Source organism: Nymphaea colorata, chromosome 11, assembly GCF_008831285.2.
Source record: "Nymphaea colorata isolate Beijing-Zhang1983 chromosome 11, ASM883128v2, whole genome shotgun sequence".
Lineage (NCBI taxonomy): Eukaryota > Viridiplantae > Streptophyta > Magnoliopsida > Nymphaeales > Nymphaeaceae > Nymphaea > Nymphaea colorata.
The window spans coordinates 15,724,557-15,748,570 of record NC_045148.1 but is presented as its reverse complement, the minus strand read 5'-3'; the positions used below and the strand labels follow the sequence as shown (position 1 = coordinate 15,748,570).

Below are 24,014 nucleotides of genomic sequence, written 5' to 3'. Positions count from 1 at the left end.
TAGTCTTGGGCCTGAGTTCTTTAAATGGAAGAGAGCGAGAGGGGGAGAGAGAGAGAGAGATATATATATGTGACTGCAATGGCATTTATACAGAAGTTTATTGAAGCTTCTTAAATCCTGTGAAGCTCGTCTCATTGATTACAATGTGTTTCAATGCTTATTACAGTTCTTTTCTACACAGAAGGATGTGTCTCATATTTCTGCCAGTATGTCTATATTGCTCATTTCCATCAATTTACTTTTCTAGCAATTTGCTTATTAGGCCAAGAGAAGCCTACAACCTGTCGCCACCGGCACATTATGCAGCCTTCTCATTGTTAAACCTGTGAAATTAATCAGTCTAGCTTTCCAAAAGGGAAAAAAAAATGAAAACACTACAGCAGAATGGATCTTCTGCCTTGGTGTATATCCATGGCAATAACCATGGCAGATATGTTCCTGACCTGGAGTGGAAAGCTCAGGGTTCATCCCATGTAAGGCTCAAATTTCCTTTTTAGGGCATGGTTTTTTTGTGTGACTATTTCTGTAATAGAGAGAGAGAGATAGATAGATAGATAGATAGATAGATAGAGAGAGAGAGAGAGAGAGAGAGAGAGAGTCATCGTCTTCCCCCTTCAATTTCTGTTTCCGGACAACAGGCTGTGGCAGTGGCCGTCCCTAGCAAGGGGAGCTACAGTGTTGTTGGCAGCATGAAAACCAAAAGAGAGAGAGAGAGTGCAACAGCCGCTATTCTTCCCTCTGCAGTGAATCACTGTTGTTCCCTGAGTGCGAAGGTTGATCTCCCCCCACGGACTGCTGATGTTCATCTTGCCTGCGCAGAGAACAAGGGCTGTTGATCTACGTTGCCTCATTTGCTCCTTTCTCTTGATATTATTTTTGGATTTTTAGATGTCCTTATTTTAGGTTCCTGGCCACAATTTCCTAGCGCAACTCAGGTAAGCTGCAATTTTATATTAATGTTGCTTTTTAGTAGCATATATTGTTGTTGGATTGGTGCTATTTTTTGAAGTTTATTAGTGTCTTAAGTGGAAGCTGCATCTTTTTTTTTTTTTTCTGGTATAACTTTTCTTTGATTACATTTTTTTCCCCTTTTCTATGTAGTGCTTTCCTTGGGTTCATCTGACTGTTGCAGCCCAAGTCCACCTGCCTCTGTTGTAGATTACTGCTGTTGTTTCATTTTTCCTCCAAGTCCTGCTGGTTATCTGTCACTGCAAGTTGAGCAGTTGTATAATAAATAATGAATGCTACGTTAAGTCTCTTAATCATTTGTTTGGTTTCTTTATAAAAAAAATGAAATAGTTTGACTACCAGTGAGAAGCAACATAAACATATAGTGTAGAATTCAGTACTTTTGTCATTTATGGAGCTTTCAATTTCTATGAAGTGTCTTCCTAATATAATTAGTACGCAGTTCAGTGCATGGGAAAATTACCTACCTAGATGTTACCATAAATTAGCTTCCTTAATGAGCTTTCAAATCTCCCATGGATCTTAATGTTAGATTATATCTCTTGTATCGCTTATCATATTGAATGCTACTCGAATGTAAATGCGATGTATTTTTTTGTACTTTCATCATACGTAAATAGTATATACTGAGAAATGGCTGTCTTTGATTCTTTGCTTACTCTTCAAAATCATTAATATTATTTGTTAACAAGGTTGTTTTCAGTTTTCTTACAGGTGCCAAACAGATTGCTACCAAGTTATTCATGCTTACTGTGGACAGGTTGTTTTTGATGGACAATCGAATACTGGAGTCTAATTGTTTAAATTTTGACCACGTTGGATTGAATAGGAAAGTCCTACATGAACAGGTAGGTAGCATATGATAATTGGAACAGTTTTTTTCCCAGGGTAGTAGTTGCACTTGGGTTCTTTGCATACTCTTCGCTTATGGAGCTTGCTAGGACCATAAAGTTGCAATAGACCATGACCTTAACAATGTAAGACCAGGCAACTAAATCCAGGTTCTGTAACTCTGTCTCACATTGTTAGTGCTGAATCTGTGACTCTTTCCATGAATTACTTGTTTAGATATTTATTTGCAAGATATGTACTTTGAAATTGAATACACCTAATAATTGCTATTTTGAATTTGAGCTTTTCCTGTGTAAAGGGGCTGCAGTACGTCATTGATTATTTTTAGACATATCTTTGACTGTTTAGCTTCTACATGTCTGCTTGGACTTGTACCAAAATGAACTCACATTTATATAATCAGCGTCTCCATCCTGGTCAGTGCTGAACGTGATTAATCACTTTTGATGTTGTTGCTAGTACCAAAGGATTATGACATGCTAGGTTACAATTTCAGCTCCAGGGCATGACATCCGGTTGCCAAGTTAGTGACAAACAGAAATTCGCTGTGGCCTTTGGAATTGGCTAGATAGCATCCACAAAGTGTTAGAATTGTGAATAAGACTTGAGGATTTGCAGGGAGCCACACAGATGTTGATGTTTGTATCAAGAGTATATGAAAGGGAGATCGTTGTGAGAGATAGAAGCTGAATTTATGCTTCTAGGAGGGTTTCTGCTACTGATCTTGTCTCAGCTACATCGCCTAAAGCAGTCAGTGAACTCAGTGAAGATTTAGCAAGCTTCTCTGAGGTGCCATCTTTGAATTTCTACCAGGCCCATGGAAATAACTCAAGTTTTTATGGTGTAAATGGTTTTAGAACTTTTCTTCATGACTGAAAACATTGCTTGTATGTACAACTTTTTGGTAGTGAAATTTCAGTTTGGAAACCCTCTCTCCCCCGTATTTCATTTGATATATATACTGCCGCCCCGTTGGCCATGGTTTTCATTGCCAATGAGTTCATTTCCTGCTTCGGAATCTGCATGATTTCTCATGGTGACTAGATTTGTTCCTGGCATGCACTGTCGTTCCTCCGTAATCTCAATTGCAAGTGATCGATTATATGAGATGCTGATATATGCATCAGCAAAATCAGTCTACAACACATTCAGTTTGTTTCATAAGTGATGTTTGTCGTCTCCTTAGTGAAATACATATATTAGTCACTGTTGGGGTTGAATATTAAGCCACTTAGTCCTTATCCTTCTCTAAGGGGGCGTTTGATAGCATGGAAATTTTCTGTAGCTCAGGAAAAAAATTTCAAATTTTAAAAAAATGTCCATGCTATCAAACGCGGAAAAATTTTTGGAGCCGTTGAAAGTGGATTTGGCAAAATGTTTTCGGAAAAATGTTTCCATCGAGAGAGGGGTGGAAACATTTTTCCGGGTTTATTTTTTTGTCCGTTAGGGCACCCTCGCATCTCTCGCATCTCATCGCAGCTGCTCGTCTCCCTCCTGCCGCTGCTGCCTCCTGCTCTTCTCCCTCCTGCCGCTGCTGCCTCCCCTGGTCTTCCTGCTGCTTGTCGTCTCCCTCCTGCCGTTGCTACCTCCCCTGGTCTGCCTGCTGCTCGTAGTCTCCCGCCGGCCGCTGGTCGTCGTCTCACTCCATCGTTGACTGTTTGCCCTGCCAGTGTGTATCATATCTTCAGTCTGCCAACGTCCGTCGCCTACACCGCCAGAGGTCTCTCTCTCTCTCTATTTTTCTATGTATCTCGCGTTATTGGGAAGGGGGTTTTGATTTGTAAAATGCTGCAGTGCAAACAGTCTGCTCTCCAGCACTCCTTTTTCTTTCGAGGGGCTGCCGCCTGCCAGAGAGCCCCTCATCGGTGCTTGATTTGTGTCTGGCTTTTTGTTATGGTTCTTTGAATTGGGTTTTGCTTGTGTTGGTAAAATCTTGTGTTGATAGATCACATTTTTATGAAATGCTGCAAGTTATTCTCATAAATTTGGCTTGCTCAATGATACTTTATAGGCTCTATGGGAATCTGGGAATACCAACCTTAGTTGGTGCTTATGGTTATCCTTAGCAGTACATACAATAGATAAGCCATTTATTTATCAGAATCATCTTCTCTTTGTCTCCTGGATTGTAACCCATCAGAAGCTTGTTTTAGGTACGAATTTGACCATAAAAATTGTAAATAGAATTTTCCACCACAGTTTTGTATGGAAATTTCCATATAAGAGATATCCAGTGAAATCGGTTCTTCGTTGTGGCTCAAGGGTGTGGAAGTAACCGCGACCATTTTCTTGCTTCCATGCTTAGAACCTCTCTGCATAGTTGCAGAATCAATAACACACCAGCCTCTACTGTTGTATCCTAAGATTTAGTGGGCAATTTATTGTACGGTTCCCGGGAACACTTCACACATTTTTGGGTGTCTCAGTTCGTAATTGAGAGACCAAGCGAGTGAAAGTGTTGGCTTCTCTCTTTAATTAATCCTTCTATAAATTTTTTCAGATTGCAACGTCTTCTTGTCCTCTTGGCCGTAGAAGCTTCATTAATTTTTTTCCCCCTAATAAGCTGGTTAGCAAAATGGTAAGTATCAAAAGTTTGGGCTACTTTTTGGTGAAATTGAAATGAATCCCTTTTCAGCTTGCCTGGTTTTAATGCAAATACTGCTTCTAATATCCATTTTTGTCATCGCTAAGATCATTACTATTTCCGAAGTTTTTCTTCTTCCTCTGAAGCCCACAGAGCTTCCCAATCCACTGAAGCTTTGACATTATGCAGGAGAGTCCCCATGTTATTATTATTATTATATTATTGTCCCTGTTTTGTATCTTTCTTCCGAAGGTTGACATTTAACTGTATTATTTTCTTTCAGAATATATATTTAATTGGTTGCAGTTTTTCAGTCAACTCCTGTTTCCTGTTTGTATTTCTAGTAGCTATAACTGATGTCGTTTGAACAGGACTGAAGATATTTTCTGTACTATACAGAAATGCACCAGAACTGTGAGATGTTTTTTGCTTGACCTCCTTGGTTTTGTGGTCCATTTGGCAAACTGCGTAGAATCTCAAGTACTGCCATGCCTTCCCATGTGGTTTTGGAGGTGTAGTTTGTGGTATGTGAACCAATTGGTTCCTTGGAACTGCTACAACCATGATCGGTTACCACAGTTATTTAATGATGATTCCTACAGATCTACTACCTTGTGTGCTACAAGAATTTTTTGCTCTGCAGAATACTTGTGTGTATTTTTTTTTCATTCCCCTGCAAACAGATATTACTTTATAAATATTGGATCTAATTTACACATACAGGTCTTTCTTCTCTCTTTTTGGTTGCCATGATGAACATCGTGCTATGCAGATAACTAGCGTACTCTACCCATTTTTCCTATGTCTGGATCTAGCCTTCCTTGCTTTGGTTTTCAATTCATCATGTCATTTGCATAGCATTTCTACAATTTCTCATACTGTTGTTGTTCCACTAAAACTGACTACAGAAATAAGTGACATCTTTAATTATGTGTTTTTTTTTATGTTATGGCCTATGGGATCTTCATGAACAGCAAGTGAAAATTTTATGCTGCAATGTAATTTGCACATTGATGATTGTCATAACCTGTAAACTGCTCTTTGTGAAACAGTAAATGTAGGTAGAATTTAACAATTTGTGCCAGATGATGTTTCTAACCAGTAGAAGTGAGGATTGAAGTTGTTATAAGGATCTCTCTCTCTCTCTCACATACTGACATACATACATAAATGACATTTCTTCCTATACTTGCTCTGAGGGGCTGTTGTGCCTGGAGTTGAGAAGTAACTTGTAGTAGTTATGTTATGAGTAGTTGGGTAATACCCTCTTCGTCACTAGCCTTTGGAGCTTGGGTGGAATTCATCAGCACGTAAATGTGCAGAAGTAACTGTTCATCAGCACGTAAATGAACATTTCTTTCTGCATAAACCAAAGCAGGATGGCCTCCAAGCATACAGTTATGCATAAAGTTGCAGCTTTTAAGTTTGTCGACCTTGTTTCTTGAGCATATTCTTTCGTCTAGAACGTAAGTAGAGACAATGTTGTCGGGTTGTTCTAGTTGAACGGTGGAAGCCTTTAGTCTGTGTTCTATTTACACAAATTCTGGAAATAAGTTTCTAATATCAAACTAAGAAATGTATTTCTGAAAATCTGGAAGTATGTTTCTTAAAAATCAAACACAGAAATATGTTTCTGGAAATATATTTCTCAGTTATCAAACACTCATCAAAATGGGAATCGAATATATTTTTTTCATTCTTTTTTTAGGAAATATATTTTCAGAAATATATTTCCAATTTCAGATTTCCAAGCCATCAAACGGCCCCTAAAAAAGACAACAAATTGTCTGTTTTTTTCTTCCCATCAAACGGCCCCTAAAAAAGACAACAAATTGTCTGTTTTTTTCTTCCCATTTTTTAGTGAAAAAGTTTCTGAAAACAATTTACATCGGTATCCAGCCCAGCAACATTAACCGCCAAAAACCGTCTCATAAGATATGATTTCTCTTGTATGGGAGGAAAAAAATCCGCAGATCTACAAGCAAATTCAACCCCAGAAATGGAAAAAACTTTTCAAACTTTTATATAAGCCGCTTCAGCTTCTTCTTTCAGAATTTTATTTATTCCTGCATCATGCTTTTCCCGACAAAATTTGGTTCAGCATTGGATGGATCCTGACAAGCCGTGAAAGATGAACTGTGAGGAGGTCAGATCCAGATCCCATGTAGATCCAACCTGGAGGGTGAATTCGAGTTTGCCATGGCCAAAATGGGGGCAAAGAAGAAAAACCAATCAGATCTGACCAGTACAGCAACCCCTTTCTTTTTGGCATTATCCCTGTGTAGGGTGTGGAGCATTAATTGTCCGAACAACTCGTCTTCTTGCTTTCTCTTCGATCTCTAATTTCAATGCCCCGTTGGTTTTAATTTTCGTTGGCAATTGTCGAGTATCTTCACCTCAAACATTCTACGCTATGGCACAGAAGCCGATCTCTCTGTATTTTCGAAGAACCAACTCCAATTTTATTCATCGACAATTGTCAGGTACTTTACCTGTTTTATACTGTTCGAGAAGACGATTGTGAACTTGGGCAGTTTCCTTTTCTTTCCTTCTTCATTTTTTTTTCTTTACCTCCATGATCAGACGAAGAAAAGTACGGAGAGGTGGAGAAATTGATGTACTGAGATTTGACAAGGTCCCATCCAAGTCAGAAGTTTAAAACATCGCGGACCCATTGCAGCAACCACGTAACTACCGCTGGTTGAACTGCACATATCTCTGAGATTCATCAGTTTCGATCATGTTCCCTTTCTGTGGACCACATGAAATGCTAGAAGTCTTGATGAGCCTTGGTCTATTTGTAGGATAAGAGACACAATAATCGGTGACGTTAGGGGAAAAAAGCTAGACCACTTAGAATAAATTATTATCAAAGTATTCATGTCTTGAGTTTTTTTTTTATCATAAAAGAATGAATGGCAGTTTTAACATCAGAATTTCGATAGTAAAAAACTCGATATTTTTTATTCAAATAAGTGGAATTAAGGCGTGCTTTTTACTAAAATGGTATTCTTAAGCATGTTAGCCTGTTGAAATTTTGTCTAAAATGCCTTTTGAGAAGATCTTTGGTGGTCTAGTTTTTGGCCATGACCTAAGTGGTTAAACTGAGATTTACCTATTTCGTTTCTTATATACATAAAAATTAGATCTTGAATCCTCTCTCTTTTATCACTATCCCGTTCTTTTTTTTCATTCTTTGTTAAATTATATTTAATAAACAGAGAGATTATAGACATAAAAATAAGAGTGAAGGATGTTAGACTTAACGGGTTTAGGGGTCTGGTGTCACACACACACATATATATATAGACAGTTTAATCAACTTGGGTAGATGGTTTTAAGACACCATATTTAAATTCCTTTTTTCAAAGTTCAAATACATTATATATGTTTGTGAAAAACATAACTTTCCACAGGCCACCTTATGAACCACTAACAAAATTCATTGTACTGTTAATAATTAGTCGACATAGTTTTCATATTTACGTAGTCTATAGACTACATCAGTGATATACATAAATATTGTTAATCTGTAAGTTATTAAATTATGACAACTATTTAATAGCGTCAATTATGTCATCCAACACTAGTTAAAAAAAAATGATGAAAATATCCTTGTGCTTTAGAAACAAAATGCCAATATAAAGAGGAGGACTATATGACAATTTGACATATGATACCTTCTATATATCGACGTTATGGGACTCAATTAGCTCTCTCTTGAGAATGGTTCCACGAGAGTACTGTAATAAGAAATAATGAGCAAGCAAGCGCCACGGCAGCCCCAAAAAGAAAAAAAAATAAAAGAAAATGATCACTGAGAAGCAACTTTATATTCTACACAACATATTGAATATAAAACAGTTTTAAGTTCACAATAATGTGGAAGATCTGAAAGGAAGAGCTACAACCATGGAGCAATGGATAGTCATGCAAAAGAAAAAAAATCGAAGTCCTATAGAATCATAGGTATCTTCAAATTCTAAAAACTGCTCATGATCCTTCATTGATGTGCAGACTGCAAGATGCACAATGGCATCGCTCTTCCTTCTAGCCTCCACGTTTTTTTTCTCACACGAGATTCCTATGATCCTCACGTGTAGCAGCAACATACTGAAAGCAACTCCTCTACGTAAAGTTCAGCAAAGCACTTTCATTTCATACCAGTGGATCGCTTTCACCAGTTATCCGCACACCGTAGTAGCATTCTATCTACTGTTCCAATATGTCCTGCATATTGGAAATCAATGGACCTGTTGCAGTCTTGAGCAAAAAACAAATGATCATTGCAGTTCACATCCATGTTCCATTATTCACCCTCTACCATACACCATCAATAAATAGTTTTGCATTTATTTAATATGCTTTAATCAGGATCAACCTTCAGCTGAATCTGAAACCATAAATATGAATTATTTAGCTCTCACTTCCTCTTACTTAGGAGGGAAACTTGCCCTCGTAAGGACATTTTCGTATGGAGAAGATGATCCTGCCACAATAGAATCAACATACTGCATGTTATCTAATGCTACATATGGTTCAAACGCATCATGGCATGAGGTAGATGCAAAGTAAGGATCATCCTCAATGTTAAGAGTAGCCTCATTCTGATACGTTAGCATGCCATATTCATCAGCGCCCTTGAAATCACATAGCTTCGGCATCAACGTGGATGCAGATGGAGAACACAACTGGTAATTAGAAGAGGCGCCAGTAAACTCTGAATTGTTTCCTTGAACATAGCATGCAGGAGTTACTCCATTATCATGGTAGAGAGTTGACATGTGATTCTGGTCATTGAAAGACCATGCACATGGTGCAGCATTCCATTCTGCTCTGTCATCGGCAGCAGAAACTTCATGACCATCAAGATTTTGATTGACGGGCGGTGCACAATCTGAGACAGACATGGACATTAGATCTTGAGAAGGAATCATGTTAGGATTCATGAGATGCATGCTTATGGATTGAATCTCATTAGAATTTGCTATAAGTTCTGATTTGTTACTGTCCGTTGGCCGATCTGTGCTGCAGGAGACCAAATTTTTCTTTATGCAGGAGTTCCAGAAGTTCTTCACTTCATTGTCTGTTCTTCCAGGCAAATGCTTGGCTATTTTAGCCCATCTGCGACTTAAGGAATGACAGATAAGTCTTGCAGTCATAATAGCAACCAAGAAAAGGTAGTACATGGAAATTGACTAACTTGTTTCAAGGCAAAAAAAGAAAGATAAAATGATGAGTAAAAGAGAATATTCGTAGCAATGACCTGTTTCCAAGTGTCCTGTGGAGCTCGATGATAAGAGACTCTTCCTCTGCTGAGAAGTTTCCTCTTTTCAGGTCAGGCCTTAGGTAATTAAGCCATCTTAATCTGCAACTCTTGCCACATCTTTGAAGGCCTTCCACATAACACAGAGAAGAGTAAATAGACATACTAAAGCTGAAAGTACTTACGTATACACAAACACATGCATACAGTGGGATGTCAACATTTAGTTTTCCTAGCTAAAATATAAGGCAGAGAGAGAGAGAGAGAGAGAGTAATGCAACCTGCTTGTTTGGGCACAGAACTCCAGCAACCGTGACCATGAGTAGTGACATAGTTAAAGAGCTTTTCGTCTTCCTCGGGAGACCAAAGTCCCCTTCTAACTTTCTGCTTACTGCAGCAAGAATGGTGTCCCATATTCTTACGATTCCACACTCCCCACTTCAGCACAACCGAAGAAAGAAGAGAAAAGTTCCTGAAATTTGACGTATGGAGAGGCTTTTTTTTTCATCACAATGAAAACAACAGAAAATAAAACAAATAAGTGCACGATATGATGCAATTCATCGCTGAGATATGAATCATGTTGGCTGACAACGGCAGTTGCATGACCAACCTGTTAAAAGAGAAGAGGAACAATGAATTTCAGTGAACAAGGAGTTGCCTCATGATGCTCACACCAAAATGAGTATCTGACATGAATGCTTGGCTTTGTTGATTTTAACCTTCACTATGGCAGGGGGAAAAAAGTATTATGTTTGAAAGTTTTGTCACATCTCCTTCAGGATAATTTTCACATGGGCACCTCATTTTGTTGTAAACTAATGCACGTAGGCCAATTTTCAAATATTTGGGAGGAACACATAATACTATGTTTGCCGAAGTTACTCTTCTTGTGGTTGGCTTAATTTTAATTCAGATGGTTTTATAGTTGAGGAGATGCTTTGATGGAATGTCGGAGTTAGCTAGCCCAATAAGGTGATGCAGAGCAGGAGAAGATGATGAGTTTTTATGGTCAAATCACGTTCTAAATCCACTTTGAAGTTCTACGTTAGTTCTCATTCATTTAATCACTATACAGGATTTTAGTTTTATCTTTCCACTATTTATTTACTGTAATCAGCACTTGACCTATATCTGATTCATATAAGTAGGAAAACTTTATCAAATTAGTTAAAAGTGTGACATGATGGTGATCAGGAAGACATTAATTTGTTTTTGATAAAATTCTTAACCATATATTAATATTAATAGATGAAGATCGGGGTTAGAGTTTTGAGATTGGTGTCAAATTTCATTCTTCCTTGTATATCCTGTTACCTCATTGATAATATTTAAATATGAAAAATTCTAAAAAATTTCCAAGTTATGACGTCAGTCAATCATCTAAAAAATGTTGGTCCCGTGGGATTCACTGCATTATATAGGAAATTGAATCGCTTCTGAAGACAATTAATAAAAATAAACATAGGTAAAAGATATAAGAAAAATTAACTCACGGAACTATTTTACTAGTTTCATAAAACCTAGGTGTTTATCTTCCAAGTATTTCAAAAACAAGATCACGAACTAAATGTAAGTTCAATGTTAATTAGGTACCAACATGTAAAACTATGCTTCCTTCATAATTATGCATACCCAACAAGAGCTTCTCAAAATTGTCAGAAACTGGAGATATTGTGATCTCTTGCATTGATTGAATGGGCCCTCAAAGGCATCAAAAAATGGAAACTTGAGAGAGATGTACATGAGATGATTGTTGCATGGACTAGAATTGATTCTGAGAGTTTGTTGAAATTTGAATTTCAGGACAGAAAAGCAAGCAACTCTGTTAGCATATCTCCAGTCTGTGCTGGGGTGCATGAATGGTTTCCTATAGTATGATGTGATGCTTCACCAGCATCAAGCAAGGGACAATGGGCAATGGGTTGGATTCATCTTTACTACCAGGACAAATGTTTCTGAAATTTTTGGTTGTTTGGAATCTGATCTGAATTCAACTAATCAGGCTTAGTGAATTTTTAGATATGCTTTTTATTCACATATGGATCCTGGAGACATATAACCAATTTGAACTGACATTCGAATCCAAGTATTGTTTATATAGAGGTGTCCCTTGTCATTTGTTTATTTATATATATTAATGTGTCTCTCAAACATTTAAATAGAAGAAGGTTTACAATTTAGTTGCTCTGTCAAGTGTCTTTCAGACAAAAAATTCTTAGCTCCGCCTCTGCATCGGATCGACGTTGCATTACCAATGTGCGGCCGCAGCCGATGGTGACAACTGGTTGGTGCAAGTTCAAAGAATTGAAGCAACGTTCTTTGGGATACACATTTAATGGGCTAACTCTGGCCCTTACCATTGTTGCACCAAAATTAGAATTGTGATTGGTACTTTCATCCAAATGTAACAGAAAATCCACTAAAAGTGGTGAGAAGAGAGAAGGAAAAAAAAATGTGAAGAGTACGAAGTTGAAGTCCTTGAATTAAGTCTCAAATTCCACTAAATTTTGCTCTCCGATCTTTTTTATGGAATTGTCTTTATATATAAAAGTTTATACCTGCTTAGGCTTATGCAAAGGGCCGTGTCTATGAGATAAAGAACTCTCTTTATTTCTTTCTTTCTTTTTTCTTTTGTGTTTCCATGTAACCAAAACCAAACTCACTAGACATACCAATTTGGAGCATCCTGATTAGTTTCACTTATAAGGTATGATCTTGGTCGCACCTACATGGACATAAATATATGTATGATACATAGCAAGGTGAAATTAGATAAAATCTGTCATTTTTGGATCTAGTCCTTTTATTGCAGTCATATTTGTATGCTCCATTTTCTATACAAACCCATACAAATTACTTATGTACATATTAGCTTTTTGTAGCCATTTGCATGTTTACATATTGGCTCTCCTAAGCTATTTTACTATATATTTGAAGGGTCTGAAGTTTTTTAAGGGATTTAGAATGTGAGTATTATGTATTAGTGTCATGTGGCTAGAAGTTTCTGGATCCGCTACATTAGCAATCAAATATTGAAACTTTTGGTCTTACTTTAAACGTGACCTTGGAAGTAGGTGGCTAGTCGACTCATGTAACTTTGGAAAAAAAGAAAAAGAAAAAAAAATCTGCCATTGATCCAATTTCTTAAATTGCAATTCTGGAATTTTCTTATGCATTTCAAAATTTCATCATTTCTCTTGAATGCATGGAAAAGTGAGATAGAGAAAAGCTAAAAAGTATCAAAAGATAGAATATTCCTTGCTTGCAATGGAGGTTGCAAACTCAAAGGTTTTATACCAAAGACAGTTTCCCCTAAGTAAGCATTAACGAAACTTCAAATAAAATTTTCTTGGTGAGATTTTCGTTTTTTTTTTTTGCATTGAGCCCAAATGGGTTCCACCCTAATGACTTCAAAGATTAAAAAAAGTCTCGAAAAACTTAATGAAAAAAAAAGAATGCTCAATTTATTTAAAAAGTCCCATGTGAAAATGAATTTTTCAAACAGCCCTTCGACTAAATATGGTGTGAAAAGGAATACCAAATGAACGTAATGCTCATGATGTGCACATAATGTGCACATCCTTACGCATGCCTTTGCGTCTATTACCAGTCAAATTTAATTAGAATATTGTCATAAATGATAAGAAACACTTTATCAAAGTTGAAAGATATATTGTAAGTAAGATAAAATCTTTAGATACATAAGAGTTCTACAAAGATGATTTTTCCTAAATAAATATTAAAAAAATATTTTTAACTGTTTTTAACTGAAGTTAGTTTAGTATTAAGGTGTTTTTCTTTTCACGTTAGTTAGTTTTTATGTCAGGATAACATCGTCTACGCTTGTCACATCAAAGGTTACACAGTTTCCACTTTCCACCAGCCACGAGGGCGCTTCCTTCTTGCCTGAGGGCAGGAGGAGAAGTCCAGACTCCAGAAGGGTCGACCCTTCCGCCGTGAAGAACGACGCCGTCGTCTTCCTCCCTTTGTGAGGGATCGCGACGTCTTCATCATCATCATCACCATTTCCCTCTGAGGATCGTCGAACCTCCTGCCGACCAAACCCCTCGAAGATGAGGCCGTCGTCTGGGGGGATCAGCATCGCCGCGAGCACGCGCAAGCTCGATGTCGACAGTCGGATATCCCTCCGATATTATTACCGAATCGCGGAGAATCTCCTTAAGCAAGTACGACGATCTCTCCATGACTCCTCCCTTGTTGGTTTTTGGGGCGATGAATTGGTGTTTTTCGTTTTGATCGCATGAGGGTTTTCTTATTTTAATGTGGGAATTTCGATTGTCTAGTAAGTTAATCGGAACGAGTTGGTTTTCCTTTGGTCGCTTTCCTGATAAACATATGAATTTAACTGGGAATATCCTGTGCAATTTGCTTATTATTCTCTGGGAATTGGCTCTTTTTAGTCCTTTTAATGGGCGGAGTATTGTTAAATTGTTATCTTGAATAAGGAAGTAGTTGTTGGTTCTGCTGCTTTTGCCCGTCCGTATCCAAGAATCGGCCAAATTGATCAACTTCGACTAGGGATGGCGCTTGTCTGGTTGATTCCGCTAAAGAAAGAAGAGGTCTGTATGTCAATTGAACTTTTCATGACCACATTGATGAGTGGGAAGCATTGTATGAGTAGGAGGGAAATGGTTGTATGTTGAATCATTAATATTGTCTCCACTTAGAGTGTGTCGTCTAGTAACTTTCATTCAAGATTTTGTCTGCAGATTGACTGTTGATTCAGGGGTTACATATGATATGTTTTTACTTGCAATTGTACCTAATGGCCAATTAGGTTTAAAGTATTATCGCTTCAAAGCCTGAACGTGATGGCACAACCTTTCTTCATGCCTATGTGTATTTATATGATGGTAGGTTGATGGCGTTTGATCTTATCATGCGAATTGACTGCCCCATATTTCAGGTTTGAGGTTAGACTTGGTGCGTAATGCATGGTGTCGTTGTCCATAATAACATACTTTATTTATCTGGTGATGTTGGTTGAGCAGAAATTATTGGTTTAGCTGCTTGGTAATTTCTCTTTCAGGATGCTGCCTGTTGTGTTTCCTCTGAAGTTATTTTTGTACAGATGAGGTGATTTAGGAACATAACAGTCCTCTTTCCTACCTCGATTACATTTACTTCCCACTTCCCAGCCATTTCTTCCTATTCTTTTGTTTCTCATTTGGCTACAATCCTGCTTTGATAACAGCTTCTTAGTTATGTAATGCACATGCATGTAGGGCTTGCAAGTTGGTGGGTCAGGTATAAGTTCTTCTTCATTTTTAGTCGTACCTGATCCAACTCCCACTCTGCTCTCAATTGTATTTAGCTGCCCTGGGTCTAAGCCATTTGCACTCCAACCTCCATCGCATTGTTAATCACTGGAGGGATTGATGCAGTATAGGAAGGTGAACATCGGAATATGATGGAATGGATGATTAGATTCTTCCTTTTCAGGGCATTAGTGTAGCTGAATGTATTTGATGGTTATTGTCAGTTGCAGTTCATGTTGCATGATATATATTCATAACATTAAGTGGATTCTGCTTTGCCACAGTAGCACATTGTATGGCTCCATGGTATTATGTGACAAATACTACTGATATTGAGCAGATGTGAAGTGAAAGTGACGAAAATTCTTTTGAGGCCTAATGAAGTTTTTGACTTTTTTATGGGCTTTCATCTGGCTAATGTTTTCCTGCTTCTTTCACTAGTACATCCTCTCTCTCTCTCCCTTTCTCTCTCTCTCTCTCTCTTTGTTGTCTGTCTTGCACACCCATGCTGTAATTTCCAACTTCTTTGTGTTGTTTTCCTTCTCTTAGAGTTAATTTTTCACTTTATTATTATGTGTTCTATATCATTTAGTCTGTATTTTTCGTGCTTGATTTGATTTATCGTTGATATATTCCCTTTTTCCTTCTAGTTCTATATTGTGATCACATGCTTCCTTTCTTTTATGTGCACCTTTTTCTAAGATTTTCCTGTTACGGATGTTGTTGTCATTTTCAGCTTTCTTCTTCCCACTTCATTGCCTGTTCTCATGGTCCGCACTTTCTCTGTTTTTTTGATGTGTCTTTCTGCTAAATATCACAAGTTTGCAAGGCAGCATGGTGTCATCATCACTTTCAGCCTAGTTGGTGTGACACTGCTTTTATCCATTCCTGTTCCACTTTCTCCTCTCTGTTGAAGAACGCCAGCTTCACAAGAAGCAATGTGTTATCCATGTGAACCCATGAGCCTTACTGATTCCTTCCCACTGGATCTTCATTTCAGCAGAAGCAGAAAGCAGTGCTCTTTATTGTAAAATAACCCTTTCTGAAAGTGATAATGAAAAGAATGAGCTTGTCCATCCTTCCAGAAAATTGACTTTTTTTTTTTTTTTCTAAATATTGCCTCCTGGAATGCTCGAATAACATTCTTGGTGTGGTCCATACAATGGTGGTAACTATCTTTAGAATGTAGTCAGAAAACCATATAAATTTTGTATCGTTGCTGATTGTCAAAGAGAAGAACACCTAATCTTGCACCCCTTTCCTTTAATGTGCTTCTATATATCAGCTGACATATTCCTGCTTGCTTGGCCAATTTGCTGATGAGATGTCTTTTTTCAATATACTTTGCAGGCTAGTATTTATCGAGAAGAGAAGAATCTAATTGATCTGTATATACTACTTCTTAGATTTTCAAGGTGTGGAAAACATATCTTAATCTCACAAGTTTCTTGGAATGATACTTCTATTGTAGAGAAAAATTCCCAAGCCTTTAAAATCTTCAAAAGTAATTTATGGCAGTAGCTAAACTGATGTGTTGCCAAATGCTGATAAATAAGTTTAAATGTTGACTAATGCTTTGTTAGAGTTTTGTTTCTTACTGTACGTTGTGTCTAACTCTGTTTAAATTCTGATGTTCAGTTTGATTACTGAGACCATACCATGCCATCAAGATTACCAAAGTTCATTGCCCAAGGAAAAGGCTTTCTATAAGAAGGTGCTCTTTCTTTGTTCTAAACAATAGGCAAATATTTTCTTTTGAGTTTCTTGACCAATGCATAATATTGTAGAAATTACTGGATACATTGACTGAATTGGAGAAGCTGAAGCCAGTTGTCCAGAATCAAATAGAAGATTTGAACAGGAAGCAGAATAGTAGAAATGATTACCAGCGCCATGGCCAACAAAATATCTATATGGATTCCTCTCTTGAGTGGCCTCCAGTGACAAAGCAAAGTTCTGCAAATTATAGCATCAGACAGGTAATCGACCTGTTCATCAGAAGAAGTATTGTTGTTGTAAGCTTCCATTAGGGTTGTTTCTGTAGTCATCTACATTTTGAAGATGTCATGATATTATCACAATATAATTGTGGATGTGGGGCTTAAAATTTTGTGATGTTTCTTAAATAACAGAATTTTGGTAAGTAGCAAGATGTTATTGCAACATTCAAGTTAAATGTGGGTTTTTAATATTCTTTATTTTTCAACCTTTTCCTTTTTTACTTTTTATATTTCTTTATTCAGGAAATCTGATTTTAGTTTGGAAAGAAGATATGTTGCTAAAACTTTCTTTTTTGGGTATTATTTTGTAATTTTCTAATATTTGTTTTACACATTGCATCACTATGATGACTTATTGTTGAAACTTTATACACAATGGCCTGTAATGGCTCCAAGAAACGCATTCTGAGAATCTATGGTTGGCATCCTGAACTGGCAGATGGCGCCATCCTTATCATCATTGTGTTTACTTGTATTGCAGGTTAGTGGTGTATGGCAACCGGAGCCACCTCAGACTACACAGAAACATTATGAAACACCTCGGGATAAGCTCTTGCAGTCCAAGCAAATAGAAAACCAAATTCGTAAAATGTAAATGCCGTCACCACTAAGCATATCAATTTAATTTTTCTAGTCATTGCTTTGGAGAAGTTACTTATGGTCATTATCTGGCTTCTTTTTTAAACTTTTGTCCTTTTCATGTATTCTGAACATTAGAAAGCTTGAGCTCTTCAGATAAAAGGTGATTGAATAAGTGTGGCGGTTCAGACAAATGTACATACTGTGAGAAGCATTGATGGAGTTTTATTACCACAATCATTGCAATTTGTTCATTAATCTGGGAATGTTTTTCATAGGTTGAAGTTAATGCTTAGAATTTGTTTTTTTGATTCTTTGTCAGGCGCCTAATTACACACTGACATATACTATAGAGCATTAGTTCATGTAAAGAGATTGTACTAAAACACTGATGTATTTTCTTCAGCTTCTGAGCTGTTTCTATGAGATAAGCTTAATATTCTGGAAGTTTGAAAAGGTTATGTGAAAGTGAAAGGTGTAGCTCATTCAACCATGATGTTTTTGCTATCATGTCTTATTAAATACAAAGCATTTGTAAAATTGGTGCAACACTCATCAAATTAGAGTGGTAAAGTATAGGCCATTTATTGATGAAATTTATGCATAACCTATTTAAGTGTTAAAGATTATTAACTTGAAGGAGTTGCCAATGATGATTTTATGTTTTGGAATGCAGTTTTCTGCAAAAGGTTCTGAAATTTGTATTCCATAATTGCAAAGTTAATCTTAACGGAAATAGAAAAATGGAATATTGAGAAACAGTCAATTAGTTAGTCTCAGCTCTTACTGAATAAACTAGACTAAATTTGAGAAGTTTCATGACAGTTATATCTACAGCATGAGCAGACATAAATTTTCTCTGTCTAAACATCCTGTCGAAATGCTTTTGTGAGATCAATCTCTGGGCAGAAATATGTTCCAAATTGGTCTAAGATGAAAAATGCTTTGAGGTTATGAAGATGTGAAGAGGGTGCAGGGGAGCGGGTTGGGACGTTGGGGCTTACAAAGATATGCCAAAAGTTTCATCTTGAATTTGGCTTTTGCTTAGGGATATAGGTTTCATCCATGTATCAAGTGGATTGTCCAGGTGACGTATGTATCAGTTAGGCTCAGATTAGCACGTGGATTTTCCAGGTGATGTGTATATCAGTTTGGCTCAGATTAGGATGAGACTTCATCAGGTTTGGACAGAATTTGATTGTAGGCTGTATCAGGTAAACGTGTATAATCGAAATTGGGTTTGGATTGAATCTAGTATGACCTGTTTTACTTCTCCACAGAAACGTAATACCTCTTACCCTTTCAGCAGATCCAATATTACATGGACATTGATCACAAATGGATCTATGACTCCATTTTGAGATACAAGTCAACTCTAGATCTAGAATGACAACCATTTTATTAAAATTTGGATGTACATAGGTTTCACAGGATATGAGCACCACCAAATATGTGCATTCTTGGGTATTAACCATCATCACAGAAAACACGTCTTATTTAAAAAAAAAAACACGAAAAAAGCATTAAAAACAAGTCAGCTTTTCACATGTTAGTTTTAAGATCTTTCATTTTTTAACTTTTAATCTTGTATTTTCCGAAGAAAAACCTTTCCGTTGAATAGCCACAAATGATATTTGTGACAACTACTAACATGAACCATTCAATCAATATGATTGGACAACTCACAAATGAACACAAGTAATTTTTCAAAAGTTACTTGGCAGACACCTCTTTGAGTTGGTAAGTTCCTTTTTAAGTTTACAGTCTCAATAACCACCTATTCAACATGATTGGACGTTTGGAATGAACGCTCATCAATGCTCACATTCCACAGGCCCATATATGCATTTATGAGTTATTACGTCTTGTTTATTCTGCAGTTTTGTGAATATCTCTCAATGTAATAAAGCTGACATAATGCCTAAAAAAACATGAGATCCTTGAAGGTAAGTGAGTACCTACTTTGGTGTTAACTCGGTAGAATTTTTTCTTCGATGCCTTTTTTATGTTATTGGTATATTTTTGTATCTTTGTTTCTATATTGCTAAGATTTTCCCAAGAAAATTGAAAATATTAAAATATCATCAGATATTCTGTTATTGAGATGCTCATGAGTTGAAATCAACAGTCGGCCTCAATTGTTAGACATACTTAACCTGGTTAAAGTTTATGTATTTTTATTTATTTATTATTATTTACAAATTACAAAGCAGTAGATCTGAGCTTTGGATGTTTCTGACTTTATTTGCTTGGAGATGATGTGGATATAATATATGCTTCTTTTACTGTATTGAACTGGTTTTGTGTCATAAAAAGTTCACTTATCCAGTCCTGCCTGTCTAGGTAAAAGATTACCATCCAATTTGGCTTTACTAGTTTCTATAACCGTGTATTTTCTTCTGCTTCACTTCATGAATTTAATTCTGATGACATTGTAGGTCTTTGAGCGTGCCAAAGCCAAGAGAGGAAACATTATCAAGGCACTCTATTCTTGGACCAACTGGCCTTCGTGGCCAATGGCAAGCCCCTGCAGTGAACAGAGGGGTACACTTCGAAGTTTAAACTATAATTTTTTTTTCTTTGACATTCTTTGTTTTAATAGTTGTCAAATTGATGCAGATTCAATATCCAAGCAATGTCGACTTAACTCCTATTGACTTGCCAAGGTTAGACTCTTGACATTTATATTCTCTTAAAAAATTGTAAGGTTTCTTTGCACTTCCAGAGTGTAGCTTATGGTTTACATACTGTAAGATTGCATTTGCCATTGTGCGCTTGAACTTTTGCAAATTGAGGTTTTAGTGTCATTAGCGAGATTGCATTCATCAACAATTTCTATTTACTTCCAACTGTCAAGTAGTTAGGATCATTCCAAGTTTGTTATGGTTAATGGTACCACGTCTGTTTTAGTTGTCTTTATTGTACTACTAAGTAAAAGTTTGTGGTTAATCATGCCAAACAGCCTTGCACTTCCTGCACAAGATGGACCCCCCACTATGGGCAAGGAGAGTGTTAGTTCAGCGACCAACTCTATTCTTGAGGCAGTTCTATCTTTGGATGATGGTCAAAGAAGACCAGTGCCTGAAGAACCTTGTCCAATAAATATTGCCAGTTCAGTGGAAGAACCTATGCATCTTGATATATATAGGCAACCTTCTCCTCCGCCTGTTCTTGCTGATGTGCAGGGCTTGATTCCAGCTTCTTCTCCAGCAATTGATGAAATGGCAGGGCCAACAAAGTCATTGCAAGATGATTTAGTTAATTCCGGCTCTCCTTTGCAACTTCATGTGGTAACTCTCTCTCTCTCTGTTCTGCATTCAGAGGAGCAGTCTTTTCTAATTTTTGTTTCGTGAGGTCTAGTTTGGCCTTTTAATTCTCTTTCTTTTTGAATGTTATAATAGCCAATTAAAATGATGGAAGATTTCATGAGGCTGGCAAAGGCAAATACCCTAAAGAACCTAGAAACGTGCGGTGTCCTTGCAGGTTCCCTTGTGAGTTGGTCATTTATTTATCTGTTTGCAGAGTATGACTTCATACATGTGAGTGAGTTATTCATAACCATGCCAATATATTTTTTGCAGAAAAATCGAAAATTTTGTATCACATCCCTCATCATTCCAAAGCAGGAGTCTACATCTGATTCTGTAAGCCATTCTTGATGACATGCTAAATAGTCAAAGTTGTGCCTTTCAATTTCTAAATGTGGTGGGCCTATAATGAGGCTGTTATTGTTGTAATCAGTGTCAGACTATGAATGAAGAGGAGATATATGATTTTCAAGATAAGCGGTCGCTCTTTCCACTGGGTTGGATTCATGTAAGTATTTCTTTTGGACAGTGTTGTTTCCTTAGCCCTTTTCTCCCAAAAGGAGATTTTCGTTTAGACATTCTGTCTCATTTTTCATGATTTTATCTTTGCGGTACAATTTTTAGTAGAATGACATGATCTACATTTGCACCTGATGCTCTGATGATATTCATTTGTTTAGTTAGATTGGCATGAATTTATGTGGCATGATCCCTTTGTAACATAGCTTAAGACCATTTTCCTCTTTCAAAAACAGCCATAGCCAACCCTGCCCTTTCACATCAATGTTAGCCTCTTATCTTTGATCATACACAAGGGTAAAGCTAGTAGACTTGTGTGATTGCTTCTGTAAGAAAGTAGGTATTGGTATGAGTTATGAGTGATTTCCATTGTAGGTGGACAAGAGAAGTTTACCTAATTATACGAGTGGGAGAGAGAACAGGTGGACCGTATGAGATGTTCCTTTTTGTGAGAATACGTCAAGGATATCCTTTTGTATTTAGAGTCAGACCTATGGAACAAAAATGGAGAATGAAGAGTGCAAATGATTGCTGTGGTTGTCATTCACAGATACAAGAGATGAACGATTCAGTTATTCCCGTCAATTTTTTTTGCTCGTGTTCAACTCCTTAAAGGGTCTAAATACCTTGATCTGTGAAACTGTTTGTCAGTTGACCAAGTTGTTTCGTGTCAGGTTATGAAGACTTCCTTGGAAGGAAGCAAGATTGAGCTGGTTCCTCTTTGAGGTTTTAGCATTTGTTTTTTAGTAGTGTTCTAAAATAGAAAGGCTCATATTGGATTTAGGAAAATCAGGTTAGAACTGTTTGACTTTCACCGTTTCACCATGTCAAGATGATACTCTATTGCTGAATTACATCTCTTCCTTTTCCCTTATCAAGAAATAGACTGTTGAGTCCCACTTCAAATTAGCTAAGAATCTCAATACCATCATTGACGAACCACCTTGAGTCCTTTTTTGCACAGTTGATCCTGACCAGCCTTCCCTGGACATAAAAGAGGTAATCTTTACTTGTGTAGATTGGGCAAGAAGATGAGGTCTATGAACCTTATCCAAGAGTGCTGAAAATCAGGGATATGTTGATGTGATTTCACTTGAAAGGTAAGATGGTGCTACATAGCTGCAGAAGCTGGAACAAACATGGAGATTCATCTAGATGATAAATCTTGACAAAATGCAATCATCACGATCAGATACCTTGATGGTTTGGACAAACTATGGGTTGGTTCATTGGGTTATGAAATCTCTGAATGAGTTTTCTTATGCCTTTTGCCATCTAATTTTAGCCCGTCAGGCAGAGGACTACTTGGAAATGCTCCCAGTTCTACAATACTAAAAGAAATATACTCAGGTCTATCCATGCAGTCTGTAGCCTCATTAATTAGATAAAGATCTGATATACTTGATGACGACATCTGCAACTGTACTGTCTGAGCCTGTTACATTTGTCCAGTAATAGTATTTATCTTCTTTAGTAGTTTAAACTTACTGGGACAAATATAGGTGTAACACTTTCTATTGTTTTAATGTACTTGGGACTGTTGCCTTGTGAGTTTTCTAGGCCTGAAACTGTTGTTCTTCCGAGTTCCCACTCATTGAATTTTTTTCTTATATTTTCAGACGCATCCTACGCAGTCTTGCTTTATGTCATCAATTGACCTCCACACTCATTACTCATATCAGGTAATCCTTAGTTGCCTAAGTCATAGCTTCCTCATTTGAATACAATTACTAATATGTTTGTCTCTGGATGCCCTGCTTTGCTCCATGCATGAACACGATCAAGTGTCTCATGCACGAGACATTTGGTTTCTTGCTTTTTGGTTGCTAATTTATGTTTTCTGTAATAACTTTTGGAACCACAATTTTGTGATAGATTATGCTTCCAGAAGCAATTGCAATCGTCATGGCTCCTACCGATACCACAAGGTGGTAACCATGTTTTTGTTTGCCTGCTCCACGTGTGTTGCCTTTTATTCTTAATGTGCGGTCGATTCAGAAACTCACAGTTACGTTGAACCAACAGATCCCACGGCATATTTCGGCTATCTGACCCCGGAGGCATCACAGTCATAAGAAATTGCCAGCAACGAGGATTTCATCCCCATGATGAGCCACCTGATGGAAGACCAATCTATGAGCATTGTACGCATGTATATATGAATCCCAGTCTAAAATTTGATGTTGTTGACCTTCGCTGAAAATATCTTAGTACTTTTACTGACTCCAGATTTTTTTTTTCTTTTTCATTATTTTTGTAATATGATCCCCAAAGTTGTCCTATTTCAGTGACTATGTTATGCAACCACTGATGAGGTTTGCTGATTGCGAGTTCCAATCTCCAAAAAACTAGTTTACTTTTTTCGTTCCGGTCGTCGAGCGAGAGTAATCGGTTCATCCTCACCTTTCTCTCGTCTCTCTCTCTCTCTCTCTCTCTCTCTATCTCATGGGTTTGGCGTCAGTGGTTTCTCTTCTCTCTTCTTTCACCTTCAGCAAATAACTAATCGATGAATTTAACACAGTTGCAGTGGTATTAGGATCTTCATCGCTGTCGATGCTGGCTGGGTACAATTGATAATGGAAGTTGGGATGACGGCGTGAAACTGTTAGCTGCATTTTTTTCATTGTTATTGATTGTCATTATCATCATTGATAG

The 24,014-nt window shown here is 37.2% G+C and overlaps 2 protein-coding genes across 2 annotated transcripts; one reads left to right on the top strand and one right to left on the bottom strand.

The window, feature by feature from the left end:
- Positions 1-8,838: 8,838 nt before the first annotated feature.
- LOC116263592 (transcription factor MYB86-like) lies at positions 8,839-10,085 on the bottom strand. Its single transcript, XM_031643328.1, has 3 exons — positions 9,953-10,085; positions 9,672-9,801; positions 8,839-9,529 (listed from the first exon to the last, which is right to left on the bottom strand). Exons 1-3 carry the CDS (start codon positions 10,083-10,085, stop codon positions 8,839-8,841), a joined length of 954 nt encoding a protein of 317 aa, XP_031499188.1.
- Positions 10,086-13,519: 3,434 nt separating this feature from the next.
- On the top strand, positions 13,520-23,722 carry LOC116264589 (AMSH-like ubiquitin thioesterase 1). The gene is made up of 14 exons (XM_031644897.2): positions 13,520-13,861; positions 16,304-16,368; positions 16,592-16,667; positions 16,741-16,932; positions 17,435-17,544; positions 19,971-20,076; positions 20,152-20,198; positions 20,495-20,822; positions 20,934-21,023; positions 21,114-21,176; positions 21,274-21,348; positions 22,979-23,041; positions 23,235-23,287; positions 23,385-23,722. The coding sequence occupies exons 1-14, from the start codon at positions 13,748-13,750 to the stop codon at positions 23,557-23,559; spliced, it is 1,557 nt and encodes a 518-aa protein (XP_031500757.1). The 5' UTR covers positions 13,520-13,747; the 3' UTR covers positions 23,560-23,722.
- Positions 23,723-24,014: the final 292 nt, after the last annotated feature.

Bases quoted from the DNA above. Each gene is read 5' to 3' on its own strand.
- LOC116263592 (XM_031643328.1), bottom strand. From the start codon at position 10,085: ATGGGACACCATTCTTGCTGCAGTAAGCAGAAAGTTAGAAGGGGACTT. The intron at 9,802-9,952 runs GTTGCATTACTC...GTTATGTGGAAG, and splicing joins TTCTGTGCCCAAACAAGCAG to GCCTTCAAAGATGTGGCAAG. The intron at 9,530-9,671 runs GTCATTGCTACG...CTTAAGTCGCAG, and splicing joins CACAGGACACTTGGAAACAG to ATGGGCTAAAATAGCCAAGC.
- LOC116264589 (XM_031644897.2), top strand. From the start codon at position 13,748: ATGAGGCCGTCGTCTGGGGGGATCAGCATCGCCGCGAGCACGCGCAAG. The intron at 20,823-20,933 runs GTAACTCTCTCT...ATGTTATAATAG, and splicing joins CTCCTTTGCAACTTCATGTG to CCAATTAAAATGATGGAAGA. The intron at 23,288-23,384 runs GTGGTAACCATG...TTGAACCAACAG, and splicing joins GCTCCTACCGATACCACAAG to ATCCCACGGCATATTTCGGC.